At 38.5% G+C, this 15,084-nt stretch overlaps 1 protein-coding gene across 18 annotated transcripts in view; it reads left to right on the forward strand.

Moving 5' to 3' along the window:
* The window catches only part of ERC2 (ELKS/RAB6-interacting/CAST family member 2), a 691,106-nt gene that overhangs the window by 199,915 nt on the left and 476,107 nt on the right, over positions 1 to 15,084 (forward strand). For all 18 annotated transcript variants that reach the window (XM_067463537.1, XM_067463536.1, XM_067463539.1 and 15 more), the window contains one exon: positions 5,326 to 5,493. In XM_067463537.1, the coding sequence (XP_067319638.1) occupies positions 5,326 to 5,493 (168 nt within the window). The remainder of the gene's footprint in view (positions 1 to 5,325; positions 5,494 to 15,084) is intronic.

The raw sequence follows: 15,084 nt of genomic DNA on the forward strand, positions 1-15,084 counted from the left end.
TCAATCTGAGATGATTTCTCCCATTTGCACATTGAGCTGGAGGATCATCCTCTTCCTCAGAGTCTTGAGTCTTGGCCATGACACTTAGTGTAGCACAATACAATCTGCTTTCTTTTTTAAAAGTCCTGGCCCTTTGTTTGCAATCATTGGATAATTAACTGGAGAAAGTCTAACTGTCCTAACTTACCTTAGATACTTTCTTTGCTGTATGTGCCTGGTACAATTTTCTTCCAGTTGCAAATCATTTAATTAGAGATGCTTGTTAATGAGCATAGTGCACAGCATATCTGCAGTGAAAATGAAACATGTTTCTTGACCGATTGTTTATAGAACTAGGTTTAAGAAGATATTTGGCAGTGCGTTTGTCTGGTGACCATATGAGATTCATAAAACACATCTTGCAGAGTTAAAATTGGTTTAAATTTTCTCTCCATTGCAATTGTGTGGAATTAATCTCACCTTATTTTTTTTTAAAGTTCAATTGTGGCTCTGTAGCTGTAATTATTTATAATGGGTTGGCAGTTTTGTGATAAATTAATGGGAGATATTTGCCATTTGTTAAATGAAAATTAAAGGTGATATGCTTTTGGGTAAGTTGAATATTATTTCACATTTATTTCTTACTTTGTTTCTGAAAGCAGCATTCTTATTTTTATGAATCCAAATCGTATATACTTTTTCTTGATTTTCTTATAGATTTCTTTCACTTGATTCCCAGTTTACACTATGGACCTTATCACATTGAGGTCTCTGATCCAGGCAATAATGGGGGGGGGGGGGATTCACAATGGATTGTGTCAAATCCTGCAGGGCCTGGGGTGGCCCAGGATGGGGCATGAAGAACCCATTGCCCCTCATCACCCGCATTGCTCCTCACCTTATCCCACAAAGGGAAGCGTTACTGCCCAGTTTCCCTCACTGTTTTCTATGCAACACAGGAAGCCGATGCTGCCTCCTGCAACACTTGGACCTCTCTTCAGGCATGAAGCCCCCCGGAAGTAGATCGTCATTTGATGATATCTGGTGGACTCCGTGCCTGAAGAGAGGCCCAAGTGTCATAGGATAGGCAATTTTCCCCATCTGATGAAGTCCTATGAATCTGTGTGTAGAGCTTTCTTTTTAAAAGCTTTGTTAATTTATAAAGCTAGTTAATTTTGAAAATTATGGGCAAAGGTTAAAAAAATGTCTAGTATATTATTCAATGAAGAGCACAGATCTCATGAAGAAAAGTGAAAGTGCTATGTACTATAAATATCCCAAATGTGCAAGCAGATTTATAATAATGTAAGATGTGTTTTGGATATGATTTTAAAAGAATCCATTTCATACGGTGAGCTGAAATAAAGCAGTGCAGGACCTGTAAGAAATATTTTCCTATAACATATGACTCTGTAGTATTGCAGATGATAAATATTGTACCTTCCTAATCTGGAACATGTGAGTTAGGTATTATAAACTTGTGATCAAACCCAGAATTTGTTGGATATTTTTCCATGTTTAAATAGTCTTTCAGACTGTAGCTTTGGGATAAACTGAATCCTACTAATGGAGAAAATGTCTTCAGCATCCTCTTACATACAGCAGTTTCACAACTTCACATTCCTCAGTTAAGTGTGTGTGTGCTTACAATCCTTAGAAAAAGCTGTGGAAAATGTGAGGTCAAGTGCACTGTAATTTTGGTAACTGAAATAAGGATTTTTGACAGCTGTAACAAATATCTGAAAGATGACAACCTTTGTTGTTATGAACAAAATGTAATACTAGGGTACTTCTTTATATCTTCCACCAGTGAGAACTCAATTTTTTGGCTACTGCAATGTGCCAGTCTGAACTTATTCAATTTAATGTGTGGAAAAGGGGATGTGCTCTTGTCTCAAATCAACAATGTTGGTTCGGTTAAAAAAAAACACAAACACAAACAGCTGCTGGGAGTTTTGGAATTCATTCTTTAGGACTAGACTAGGTCAGGTCAGTCAACAGTAGGAAGCCGCATATAATCTTGGCATACACAGTTTCTGTTTTTCCTATCCCTGTTGGGTCGGGGGAGATTGTATAAGTTGAATAAATGCAGTTGTCCAGATCACATATCACTTTCTTATTTGTAAATTGGATTTACAAATACTCAACCTAATATTCAACACAGACCAATAGGCTGCCATGCATATGCAGCTGGAAGACCAAAAAGCGTCCCTTTCTGCAGAAGATATAATTTCAATAAAATTAACTGAACAAAGTTTACAGGGAACTTGGAAGCAGCTATTTCTGATATAGAACCATTGATAGAAGGCTGTGACCTGTTTGTAGAAGCTCTGAAATGATCCTTGAGGCTCTCAATCCCTAGAGGTTGTTGCACAAGCTACTTAACAAGCCTAAATGAAGAATTGCTAAACCAGCTACAAGAATATCTCAGACTATGTTTCCAAATGGATATCTTCCTATGAATCATCTTGGAGCTTAAGATCATCTGAGGAGACCCCGCTCTCGGTCCCGCCTCCTTCCCAGGTGCAACTGGTAGGGACAAGATATAGGCCTTTTCAGTGGTGGCCCCTTGGCTGTGGAATTCCTTCCCCAGGGATATTAGATCAGCCCCCTCTTGATCTTCCATAAGAAAGTAAAAATGTGGCTTTTTGATCAGACCTTTGAAGATCCTATGCAATAGATAAAATTGGAATTATGTGCAATGACTATTGGAATGGCCCAGAATGACTTTAGAAAATGTGGTTAACAGTGAAGGCATTATTTTATATGTTTATATGTTTAAATGTATTTTATAATTGTATTTAAATGTTTTTTTTAATTGTAAAATGTTTTGGAAGGCATCAAATAGTTGCCTAAGTGTAAGCTGCCTTGAGTCCCTTCCGGGGCAGAGAAAGTCAGGGTAGAAATGTTATAAATACATAGATATTTCAAGAGAATCCATACAACAATGAGATTATAGCAGCAGGCCAAAAATTATCTTAGCTCTATCAGGTGCTAAGAAAGACCACCTGATAGAGCTGCTTCGACATCTTGATATGTCGAAGGGTAGCCGAAGAGCCTGGCAATTGCTGAGATACCTGGTTAGTGACACTCTGGTCAACTGTGGACATGCAAATGTAACACCAGACCAGATGGCATATCAGCTAATTCAGAATGGGAAAACCAACTGTAGCAGAGTAAAGGTAAAAATCAACAGGGTGCAAGAATTTGAAACCCACCAGTTGTCATCTCCCCTATACCTGAAAGAAATCAAAGAAGCTATTAAGAGATGTAAAACTGGTAAAGCACCTGGCCTAGATGACTTAATGATGGAACAAATCAAACACTTAGGCCCCAAAGTTGAAAACTGGCTTTTGAAATTTTATAATCAATGCTTGGCACACACACAGATTCCCAGACTATGGAGGAAAGCTAAGATAATTGCCATTTTAAAACCCAGTAAAGACGCCTCCAATGCCAGGAACTACTGCCCAATCTCGCTCTAGTGTCATCTATATAAAGTATATGAGAGGATGCTATTAAATCAATTTGGACCTGTTATTAAAACCCAGTTTATTGCACAACAAGTAGATTTCAGACCAGGGAAAAACTGGACAGCCCAAATTCTTAATCTGACAGAGTACATTGAGGAAGGATATGAGAAAGGTTGCATTACCAGAATGGTTTTTGTCAACCTTATGGCAGCCTATGACATGGTGTAACATAAGAAAATGTTGCAGAAAGTCTACCATATTACCTGGGACTATGATTTTACAAAAACTGTCCAGATCCTCCTTGAAAACCACAGCTTCTATGTGGAATTTCAAGACAGGAAATGTTGATGGAGGAGACAAAATTATGGTTTACCCCAAGGCAGCATTCTTGCACTGACCTTGTTTAACATCTTTACTAATGATCAGTCACAATCACAACTCACAAAGAGTTTTATATATGCTGATGACCTTGGCCTAACAACACAAGCAAAAGACTTTGAAACAGTCAAAATCCAACTTAATAATGCCTTGAAAGATTTCTCCAGCTACTACAAAGATAACCATCTGAAGCCTAACCCTGCCAAGACACAAGTGTGTGCTTTCCACCTACAGAACCATGAAGCCAACAGGAAATTGAAATCAAGGAAAAGCTTCATGAGAACCTCCTCTTAACGAACATTGTTTCCATCCTAAATATCTTGGTGTCATCTCAGATTGAACACCAACATATAGGATACACTGCATAACTTGCAAGCACAAAGTAGCTGCACACAATAACATCCTGTGGAAACTTACTGGCAGCACATGGGGTGCAGACCCAGAATTAATAAGAACATCAGCCCTGGCCATATCTTAATCAACTGCCGAGTATGCCTGCCTGTTTGGCACAAGTCTTCTTACATGAAGCAGGTGAACATAGCATTGAATGGAACATGCAGAATAATCACAGGATGTCTTAAACCCCCACCTGTTGATAAACTTGAGAAACTAGCTACCATCCCCCCTCCCTGATGTGCTATGGGAAGTTGCTGCTAACTGTAAGATAAATAAGGTCAAACACTGTGAAAGCCACCCACTGCATGGCTATTAGCCTCCTTCCAATAGACTCAAATCAAGGAAAAGCTTAATGAACACCTCCTCTTAACGTTCCCCCAGCAACATCAAGAGCATTCCTCTGGACAGCTAAACCAGGAAATCCCAATTGGATGGCCCCCATGAGGGTCTACCTTAATGTGCATCACTGTTCTGTGGTTTCTGTCATCACTATCCGGACCTCAAACTCCAGGATTTTCTAGATAACCATCTGTATAGTTAAACTACTTTCTTCAATGCTGGTTTAAAACTGCATTGAATGGTTAGTATTGATTTTTTTAAAAATATTGTGGTCACATCTAACACTCCTGTTGCCCTCCATCAATTAAATTCCAATGTCTTGAATTGTGGTTAGGATTGATATAGATGTTGCTCTTTTAAATGTCACAGCTACACCATTATATGAACTTAAAAGAAAGCAGTTATATTTAAAAGGATCACAACCCATGTCATATCTATACACATTCAGCCCTATAATTTGGAGACACCAGGTTTCCTTTCTGCCTTTTCAATGTTAGATTCCCATAATCTGATGAATGCATATAAAGGGACCTAAAGTGTTGGAGCCCATGACTGTTGAATGTTTTGATTTTAAGACAATACTGTGAATTCATTATAAAATATCACTGATAGGTTTATCAATCTCAACAGATGTTATTTATGCGAATAATATGTGAACTTATATGAATTTGTGTTGACTTGTTGGTTTCTCTATTGTCTTTATGACTCTATATTCGGAAGGTACTAAAATGGTTGAATTGTTGTTTTGTTTCAATTGCAGATTGACCAGCTAAAGCAGGAATTTTCAAAGAAAGAGTCAGAACTTCTTGCCTTACAAACAAAGCTTGAAACCCTTAGCAATCAGAATTCAGATTGCAAGCAACACATTGAAGTGCTTAAAGAGTCGCTTACTGCCAAAGAACAGAGAGCTGCCATACTTCAGACAGAGGTAAGGTATTTTCTTAACGTTTAATGAAATCTAAATCTTTAGTTTATGGGGTGTATCACAATTAAATATTATGGATTAGTTACAATTCTGTGCCAGAGACAAAACCCAACTTTGAAAAATTGTTACAAAGAAGTAATATAGCTTGTACTATTAGTTGATGCCAAATGCAGCCCTGGAATATTTGCAAAATATCTACTGACTCTGATAGCAGGTGGCCTTTTGTTGGATGTGGATGAATTTTTCTGGATACTCACAATCAATGTATGCACATATCATTTAACTTCCCTCTAGCTGCTAGTAGTCAGTACATTTGCTTTCACTTATCTCTTTTATATGGTTGTTTTCCTTACACTTTTTGAATTGGCACAAAGTTCAGAAGGATATATACATTTGCATGAGAAAAATCACCTGACTGATAGAATATAACATGTTAAAATGACAGTACAGATCTTTGCAAGTTAGGACCAAACAATGCATAATGTAAGAGACATATGAGTCTAGACCTAAAAATTCAAATGCACGAGAAGAAGAGACTTGTGAGCACCATTGCAAAATATTTAGCTACCCCAAAGCCCAAAAACAAACCAGCAAAATACGCCTCAGCAACAACCGTAGTTCGGAAGCAGAATTCAGAACTTTCTCTTGTAGTTCAAAACAAATCTAGAACTCTCCCTTTTAAAATTTAGAAATAGTACAATAAAAGAGAAGTATGCATTTAATCATGCCTGGATTTTCTGCCCACCACCACACCTACTAGAATTAGTGGGACAATATATTGATCCATTGTTATTCTTTCTGAACTAAGAGATAAAGCAGTGATGATGGACTGGATATTACCTCTTATATTGCATCAAATAAAGGAATGCTGAATTATTTTTAGTGATTGCATATTTGTAATTATTGGAGAAACAGAAAATCACTCATAATTCAAAATACAAGTTTATTTGCAACATTATGATAATGAGAAAAAGAGAAATGTAATGCCTAGCTAGTCTAACATTTAGACTTGGAATTTTGTTTGGATTCCTTTTTGTGACTTTATTGCTTGTCTTAATAGCCTCAGTTCTATTTATGAAAAAGTATTCTACTTAGCCATTAGTATCTTGATTTTTTATCCTTGTTATTAGTAGTTAGGGTCAATCACAATCATAATCAGTACAGCAAAATTTATAAATTGTTCCCAGGGAGGGGAGGGTAAAAGATGAGAAATTATATAAACATGTGCTAATAAGAGAATTTTTTGAATGGGTTGTTGTAGGTTTTTTCGGGCTGTATGGCATTTTCTCCTGATGTTTCGCCTGCATCTATGGCAAGCATCCTCAGAGGTGGTAAGGTCTATTGGAACTAGGAAAGTGAGTTTATATATCTGTGGAATGACCAGGGTGGGGCAAAGAACTCTTGTCTTCTGGACCTAGCTGTGAATGTTTCAACTGATCACCTTGATTAGCATTTGATGGCCTGGCAGTGCCTGGGGCAATCTTTTGTTGAGAGGTGATTACATGTACCTGATTGTTTTCCCTCTGTTGTTTTTCTGTTGTAATTTTAGAGTTTTTAATACTGGTAGCCAGATTTTGTTCATTTTCATAGTTTTCTCCTTTCTGTTGCAATTGTCCACATGCTTGTGGATTTCAATGGCTTCTCTGTGTAGTCTGACATGGTGGTGGTTAAAGTGGTCCAGCATTTCTGTGTTCTCAAATAATATGCTGTGCCCAGGTTGGTTCATCAGGTGCTCTGCTATGGCTGACTTCTCTGGTTGAAGTAGTCTGCAGTGCCTTTCATGTTCCTTGATTCGTGTTTGGGCAATGCTGCGTTTGGTGGTCCCTATGTAGACTTGTCCACAGCTGCATGGTATACGGTAGATTCCTGTAGAAGTGAGAGGATCTCTCTTGTCCTTTGCTGAACATAGCATTTGTTGGATTTTCTTGGTGGGTCTGTAGATAATTTGTATGTTGTGTTTCCTCATCAGCTTCCCTATGCGGTCAGTGGTCCCCTTGATGTATGGCAAGAACACTTTTTCTCTGGGTGGATCTTTGTCTTGACTCTCATGGCTTGTTCTTGGTCTTGCATCTCTTCTGATGTCTGAGGTGGAGTATCCATTGGCCTGTAGAGCCCAGTTTAGGTGGTTCAGTTAATCTTGGAGAAGGTGGGGTTCGCAGATTCTTTTTGCACGGTCTGCCAAGGCTTTAATGGTCCTTCTTTTTTTACTTGGGTGATGGTTGAAGTTTTTATGTAGATATCTATCTGTGTGTGTAGGTTTTCTGTAAACGGTGTGTCCCAATTGTTGATCTGGTTTACAGATGACTAGGACATCTAGAAAAGGCAATCTTCCTTCATTTTCTTTTTCCATGGTGAATTTGATATTTGGGTGGATGCTGTTAAGATTGTCCAGGAACCTGTTGAGTTCTTCTTCTCCATGGCTCCAAATGGTGAAAGTGTCATCCACATATCTGAACCATATAGTGGATTTTTTTGTTATTGTTTCCAGGGCTTGTTTTTCAAAGTGTTCCATGTAGAAATTAGCTATGACCGGGCTGAGAGGGCTCCCCATAGCTACTCCATCTTTACGTTCGTAGAATTCATTGTCCCACTGAAAGTAGCTGGTGGTGAGGCAATGGTGAAATAGAGCCGTGATGCCTTCTGGGAACCTCTGGTTGATGAGTGCCATGGTGTCTGCTACCGGGACCATGGTAAATAGACACCACATCAAAGCTGATCAGTTTGTCATTGGTATTTAGCTTGAGATTGCTGATTTTTTCTATGAAGTGGGCTGAGTCCTTGATGTATTGTGTAGTGAGCCCAATATGGCTTTGTAACTGTGCAGCAAGAAATTTTGCTAAGTCGTACGTGGGGGATCAATGGCACTCACGATGGGTCTGAGTGGGGTGGAGTCCTTATGGATTTTTGGGAGTCCATAAAGCCTAGGTGGAAGGGCTTCCGATTTACATAGCTGTTGTTTGAGGAGTTCTTAATCAGAGCGTTGGTTTTCCTGGTTATTTTGGAAATTGGGTCTTGTTTAAGTTTTCTGTATATAGTAGGATCCAGGAGTTTTCTGATCTTCTCCTTGTATTGTTCTGTATTCATGATTACTGTGGCATTCCCCTTGTCTGCTGGGAGAATGATGATATCAGGATCTGAGTTGAGGTCTCTGATGGCTTGTCTTTCCTTCCTTGTTATGTTACTGGAGGGAAGTTTTGCCTTTTTCAGGATCCTTGCTGTTTCCCCTCTCACTTCTTCTGCTTCTTCCTCGGGGAGGCGATAAATTGCTGATTCTACATTGACAATGATGTTTTCTACTGGGATCCTGGTGGCGGTTACAGCAAAAATTCCTCCTTTCGCTAGTATGGATACTTGGTCTTCAGAGAGTTGTCTCTCTGTCAGGTTGATGATGGTCAGCGATGTATCCAGTTCTGGTTTCGGCTATTGCTTTTGGCGTTAGTGGAATTTTTGTTTTTGTCTGTTGGTGTGGACAGCCATGTTTTTCTCCATTTTCCTGTAAGTGAGGTTGTCTGTTTTGTCCCAGTCCTGGGAATTCATCTTCTGGCTGATTTTGATATGAAGATGCAGCAGTTCCTTGTCTGTGTTTGCGAGTTCTTTGTGGATGGTGTGAATTCTCTCTCGTAAGAGGTTGTGTTTCAGGCGGTCATAGATCTGGTGAGCCTTTGGTGTTTTGAAAGTCCTTTTGGCTGTGAGAAATTGTGGGAAATTGTAAATGTCTCTAGAACGTGGCCATATAGCCCAAATAAAACTACAACAACCCAGTGATTCCGGCCATGAAAGCCTTCGACAATTTTTTGAATGTTTGTATAATTTTGTGTGGCAGTATTCACAATAATTTCGGGAAAAAAAACCCTTAGGTGTTGAGCCACTTAGACATAATTTCAGCTTTATTTTAGGAATTAGCAATGTGGCCCAACTAAACTGTTTTAGACATAAATTTGTCTCTTTCACAGATATGTACTACAGTTGCTGCTAAACTGTCCACAGTCTTAATTAGCATTTCAGGATTGTCTTGGGTCATAGGAATTGGATGTAATTTTTATGTTTCTTTTTTACACTTATTGATCCTTTTGAGGACTTCTAGGTAAAAATAACATTGAAAGTGGAGAGTGAGATGGCACTATGTGGTGTGGATGACAAATTAATCAACAACGCTTTATTTTATTGACTGTCAAATGCTAGTTCTAAGAAGTTACAGCTAGGAAATACTGTTTCTGGGCACTTTGAACCACAAAGTCCAGTTGGGTCTGCAGCGACAGAGATAAGTTTCAAAGTAATCCATTCTATGCATCTCTTCACTTGGTAAATACATTCAGATTTTGTTGTGTAGCCTATGGCTAAACTCAGGAGCCAGTATTATAGGGCCTGTGTAAGTGCATATCCCAGAGGTTCTCCCTGTAGAGCTTGACCAATCAGAGGCCAAGGTGACTGGATCAAGAGTTATAACTTCGTGGTCCAGACTTCTGGAATCTTCACTCTGATCTTTCTGGAGTTTTTAAAATTATGTCTCTAGCAGTTGGTTTTGAGGTGGTTCTGGCTATTCCCCTTTTTGGTTTTGTCTGAAACTGGTTTGGGTCCAGGTTACCTACAGGACCATCTTCCCTTGTACAATTTGCCCTGCACACCTAGGTCCTCTGGGGGGGGGGGCGTCTACTCCTGCCTGGCAACCGTCACTCAAAGGACCTTTTCATCAGACTGTAGAAGGACCTGCTGGAAGAGCTTCAACAGCTAGATCAGCTGTATGAATTTAAGACACAATTGAAGACCCATCTCTTCCAGCAGGCCTACCTGGTCGATTTTAAGTTGTGAATTTTAATCTGTATTTTATCAGTGTCTTTTAATAGTGATTTATCCCTTATTATAATGATGCTGTATCCTGTCTCAACCCACAGGGAAAAGCAGGTAATAAATTCATTTATTATTATTATTATTATTATTATTATTATTATTATTATTATTTTACTGACACAAAGACACAGTATGTCACAGCAAACAAGAGATATATGCTGGATTTCGTATCACAAAATCACAAGTCAAGCACTTCCCAAGCATCTAAAACTGTGTGATGTATTTTTGAATGATGTGCGCAGATCTGATCAACATCACTGCAGCAATGTAGTGAATTATGAATGTTTTTCTGTCCAAATTGTCCAGTTCTGCTTGTGCCCAGTTTATGATGCCAGCAGTGTATCTTATGACAGGTATGACCCAGGTGTTTATGGCCTTGATGTTATTGCTGCCATTGAGCTTGCTTTTGAGAATTTTTCTGACCCTTTGAATGTATTCTTTGCTGACCACAGTTTTCACATGTTGATGTTGTCCAGCTGTAGAATGTCCAAATATTTATAGGCCTTTGGCTAGTGACACTTTATCGCTTGGCCATTGGGCATATTTATGCCCTCACTTTCAATGATTTTTTCCTTCTTCATTGCCACTGTCGAACATTTGTCCAAACCAACCTCCAGGCTGATATCAGTGCTAAAGATTCTGACAGTGTTAGTCAGAGACTAGATTTCAGTTTCGGTTTTCCCATATAGCTTCAGGTCATCCACGTACAACAGATGTGAAATTTTGTGAGATTTCTTAGACATTTGATAGCCGAGGTTTGTTTTTTGTAAGATTGTTGACAGAGGGATCATGGCAATGATGAAAAGCAGTGGGGAAAATTCCTCTCCTGATGTTGACAAGTCTGTAGTTTTCATTTCCAACAAACAGTTCAGGTTTCCAGTGCTTCATCATATTCTCAATAAAAGTGCCAACATTTTTACAAATCCTGATGGTGTCTAGGCACTTGATGATCCAACTGTGTGAGAGTGAGTCAAAGGCTTTTTTTTTTAGTCAATCCATGTCATGTGAAGATTAGTTTTTCGGCTTTTGCAGTTCTCCAGAATCATTTGGTCAATTAATAACTGGTCTTTTGTGCCCCTGCTTTTCCATTTGTTGCCTTTATGTTCATCTGGCAAGATGTTCTTTTCGATGATGGTGATGATGATGATGATGATGTTGATGATGTCTGACGTGTGATCCAATACAACAGCCAGCAGGGTCTCCTGTGGACTCATCTTGTTGTGTTTCAAATAATGATACTAATAATGTTTGGTTTGTGTATCTTCGCATTTGAATTGCTTTGATTGAATTTTCTCTGCTCTTCATTCTGTTTTTCTTGGTATAACTTTGTAAGGTTGTTTCAGCATTGGTCTGGATCATTTGGTGTCAGCAGAATGAGCTCTGCATACTTCTTTTCTCACTATTGAATACCTCTTAAGGGGTCTTGTGATAATAATAATAATAATAATAATAATAATAATAATACTTTATTTGTACCCCACCATCAAGTATGCTGACAAATAATTAATTGCATAAAATAACATATAAGCCTATCGATTTAAAATCCAACAATGCAGCAAGCCTGCAAGGATAAACATGCTGTGTATCATCTTAGGCCATAAAGTGCTAACAGAATCAATCAGTCAGTCCTCAGGTTTAGTGTGTAAGGTGCTAATCATGGTCCAGAGGCTTGTTCAAAAAAACATATTTTCAGTTGTGTCCAGGAGGCTTGAAGAGTGGGGCCTAACCTAATCTGTTTCAGTAGGGCATTCCAAAGCCAGGGGGCCACCACTGAAAAGGCCCTCTCTCTCGTCCCCACCAACCACGCTTGAGACAGGGGTGGGTCCGAGAGGAGGGCCTCCCCAGCAGGTCTTAGATCTCTTTGATCATCTGGAGAGGCCCTGCTCTCGCTCCTGCCCCCTTCACAGGCACGACTGGTGGGGACGAGGGAGAGGGCCTTCTTTATGGTGGCCTCCCAACTCTGGAACTAACTCCCCAAGGATATCAGACAAGCCCCCACATTGGGAGTCTTTAGGAGGAGCTTTAAAACATGGCTGTTCCAGTGTGCCTTCCCTGAATAAAGGAAACAATGCCCTGATCTGACCAATTTTCTACAATATGTCCTCTGAAGCACTTTATCTACCCATTGGATTGATCTCCCTACATTACTCTCAACCCCCCCCCCCCCCCCCCGTTTAGACATACCCTACTTCTGTTCACACCCAGTGTTTTAAAATTTGTAATTTACTACATCTGGCCCTTCCCACAGTGTTTTAAACCTCTTGTGTGTTACTGCTTATATGTTATTTATGATATTTGTATTGCGTTTTACTTGCTTGTTTGCTTTCTTGTTTACTAATGTATTTTTGTTGGGCTCATGTAAGCCGCCCCGAGTCCTCTTGGGGAGATGGTGGCCGGGTATAAATAAAGTATTATTATTATTATTATTATTATTATTGTTATTAGTATTAGAGCTCATAAAAGCCAGAGTGCCCAGCTTGTTGGGGGAAGGTACGATATTGGATTTATTTGTCTCCCAGGTGACCTGAGGAGTTACATAGTGGCTTGTGTGGACTCCAATTGTATGGCATTCCATGGTTCATCCCCCATGGGAAGAGGAGCTTCATTGGACAGCAGATGGGTTATTCCATTTCTAGATCTGTACCCTAGGCCTAGACTTGGTAATAACAATTACCAAGAATTTTGTGTTTATGTTTTACTTCAACATCTTGTCAGTACTTAAGACACACTCTCAGTTCATTCTTCTTTTAACCACTGGGCATCCAAATCAAATGTTATATGAGTAAAGAAAGCCAATTAGATGGTATTTGCTTTATAGTGTACTGGAAAATGAACGGAGTCAGCTCTGCCTTTCGGCCAATGATTTGTTGGTTATACTGAGAAACAGCTGGTATGAACAGAAATGTAAGCTAATGACTTGCAGGATAATAAGGGGAGGGAGGAACTAGAGTCTAATTTCTCATTAATGTCAGACCCATTATTAGCCCTAATAAGAAGTTTCTATATAAACATGAATTAGTTAAATAATAAGTGTGGATTAGATGTCATTTCGGGGATTTTGTATAGGTGAATATATATTCCAAAGTTGCCATTTATTTAAAATATATATTTGAATCCACTGATCCTTTAAAAATAAACATGGTTAAAATTAATTTATTCCCACATAAAGAAGACCCATTTAATGAATGGGATTTACCTTTGTGTGAAATTATCAAGCTATAATGCATCTAGCCTAGTTGAGACTAACAACTGGATTTAAGGCAATCATGTTCAGTTAATTATAATGATTACATTATTAACAATGGATATAGTACTTTTAACAACTGATAATTTTTTCAAAATATTGGCTGTAATAGCTAAATATCGGTACAAAAGACTTTAGCCTTTTTCACAATTTAGTCTACTTTTTGAAAAAAATATGTCATATTTAAGTAATTACATGGCCTAATAAATTAATGTAGTTTGAAGCATAGCATGCTGTTTTATATGCTCCACTGAGACTTAGGTGATTTCCAACCTCCCCTTTGAAGTAAGTAGTGTGAGCCTAATGATTTTATCGGAAAGTATCACAAAGACCTTTATGTTCTGTCTTTAAGATTTCTTTCTAAGAGGAAATGGAGAAAGTTTCTTAATGATGTCCACTTCTCACAGGAAGCAATTTGGTTAAAATTAGCTGTAATTGTTCATGTGCAAGAGCTCTTTGGCAGCAGAACTGAATATATTAAAAGCACCTTTTTCTAGAGGAATCAGATGGAAATGAGAGTCTCTATATGTGTAAGAAGTTAGTAGATTTAATTCAGTAGTGTTCTTTCAGAATAGCCCAGAAAACAAGAATATGTCTGCATCTGTTAGTGTTTATACATTCGTTTTATTTGTCTGAACTTGTTTTTGCAAACAATAATAAAGGAAGAGTATGTTTTCACCTCAAATGATTTTGTTCCATCATCATCAGTTTGCATAAAGCAGTGGATATCTTCAGAAGAAGAAAAAAGTTTTTAACTACCGCATGTATGCCATGCATTTTTTCACAGTGAATGTGCATAGTTCAGATACACCTGGGATAACAAAGCAGATGTATTAAGACCTACAAATCTAGACATTCTACACCTTTGTTGCCTGAACTGGCATAAAGATTTCCCCCAGGTTTCAGTCACTTGCTCTGTACTCTTTTCAGTAATTTAAAATAACTAGAATCTAAAATGTGTCAGCAAAGTATTGGAATAGGTTTCTCTCTCATAATATTCTAGAATCAAAGAGTCTTCCATGCTTTTAAAAAAATATGACACAGAGATGCACAAATCACATAATTAAAAGTTGTCAGTAGGCTTATTTCATTTGTTAGTTGGAGGCACAAACTGGAATTTATGCTGTAGTCAGAAAATGCCCAGCAACTCGCTCAATAGAAGCCCTCTTCATAGTGCATAGGGAAGGTCTTATGTCACCACTGTATAAAAATATTCTACTTCTGTATCCATGTTTTCCATTGTTCTCCTCCTTTTCCACATGAGTACAGTTTTTATTTGCTTTTGCTAGTTTTCCAAAATTACTTTTTAATCACCTCTTTATCTTGATTATCCAACAGCATGAGTCAAATAGTTCCTCAACCCTATGTTACTAGGTCCAAGGGGCAGTAAAATCCAGGATGAGCCTGTAGGATGCCATTACTTATGGCATAAGAGGTTGAAATATTTGAAGCTAAGGAAAAACTAGGGAAAGCATGAACAGGAGGTAACTAAAAAGACACCT

The sequence above is a fragment of the Anolis sagrei genome, chromosome 2 (genome assembly GCF_037176765.1).
Source record: "Anolis sagrei isolate rAnoSag1 chromosome 2, rAnoSag1.mat, whole genome shotgun sequence".
Taxonomy (NCBI): Eukaryota; Metazoa; Chordata; class Lepidosauria; order Squamata; family Dactyloidae; genus Anolis; species Anolis sagrei.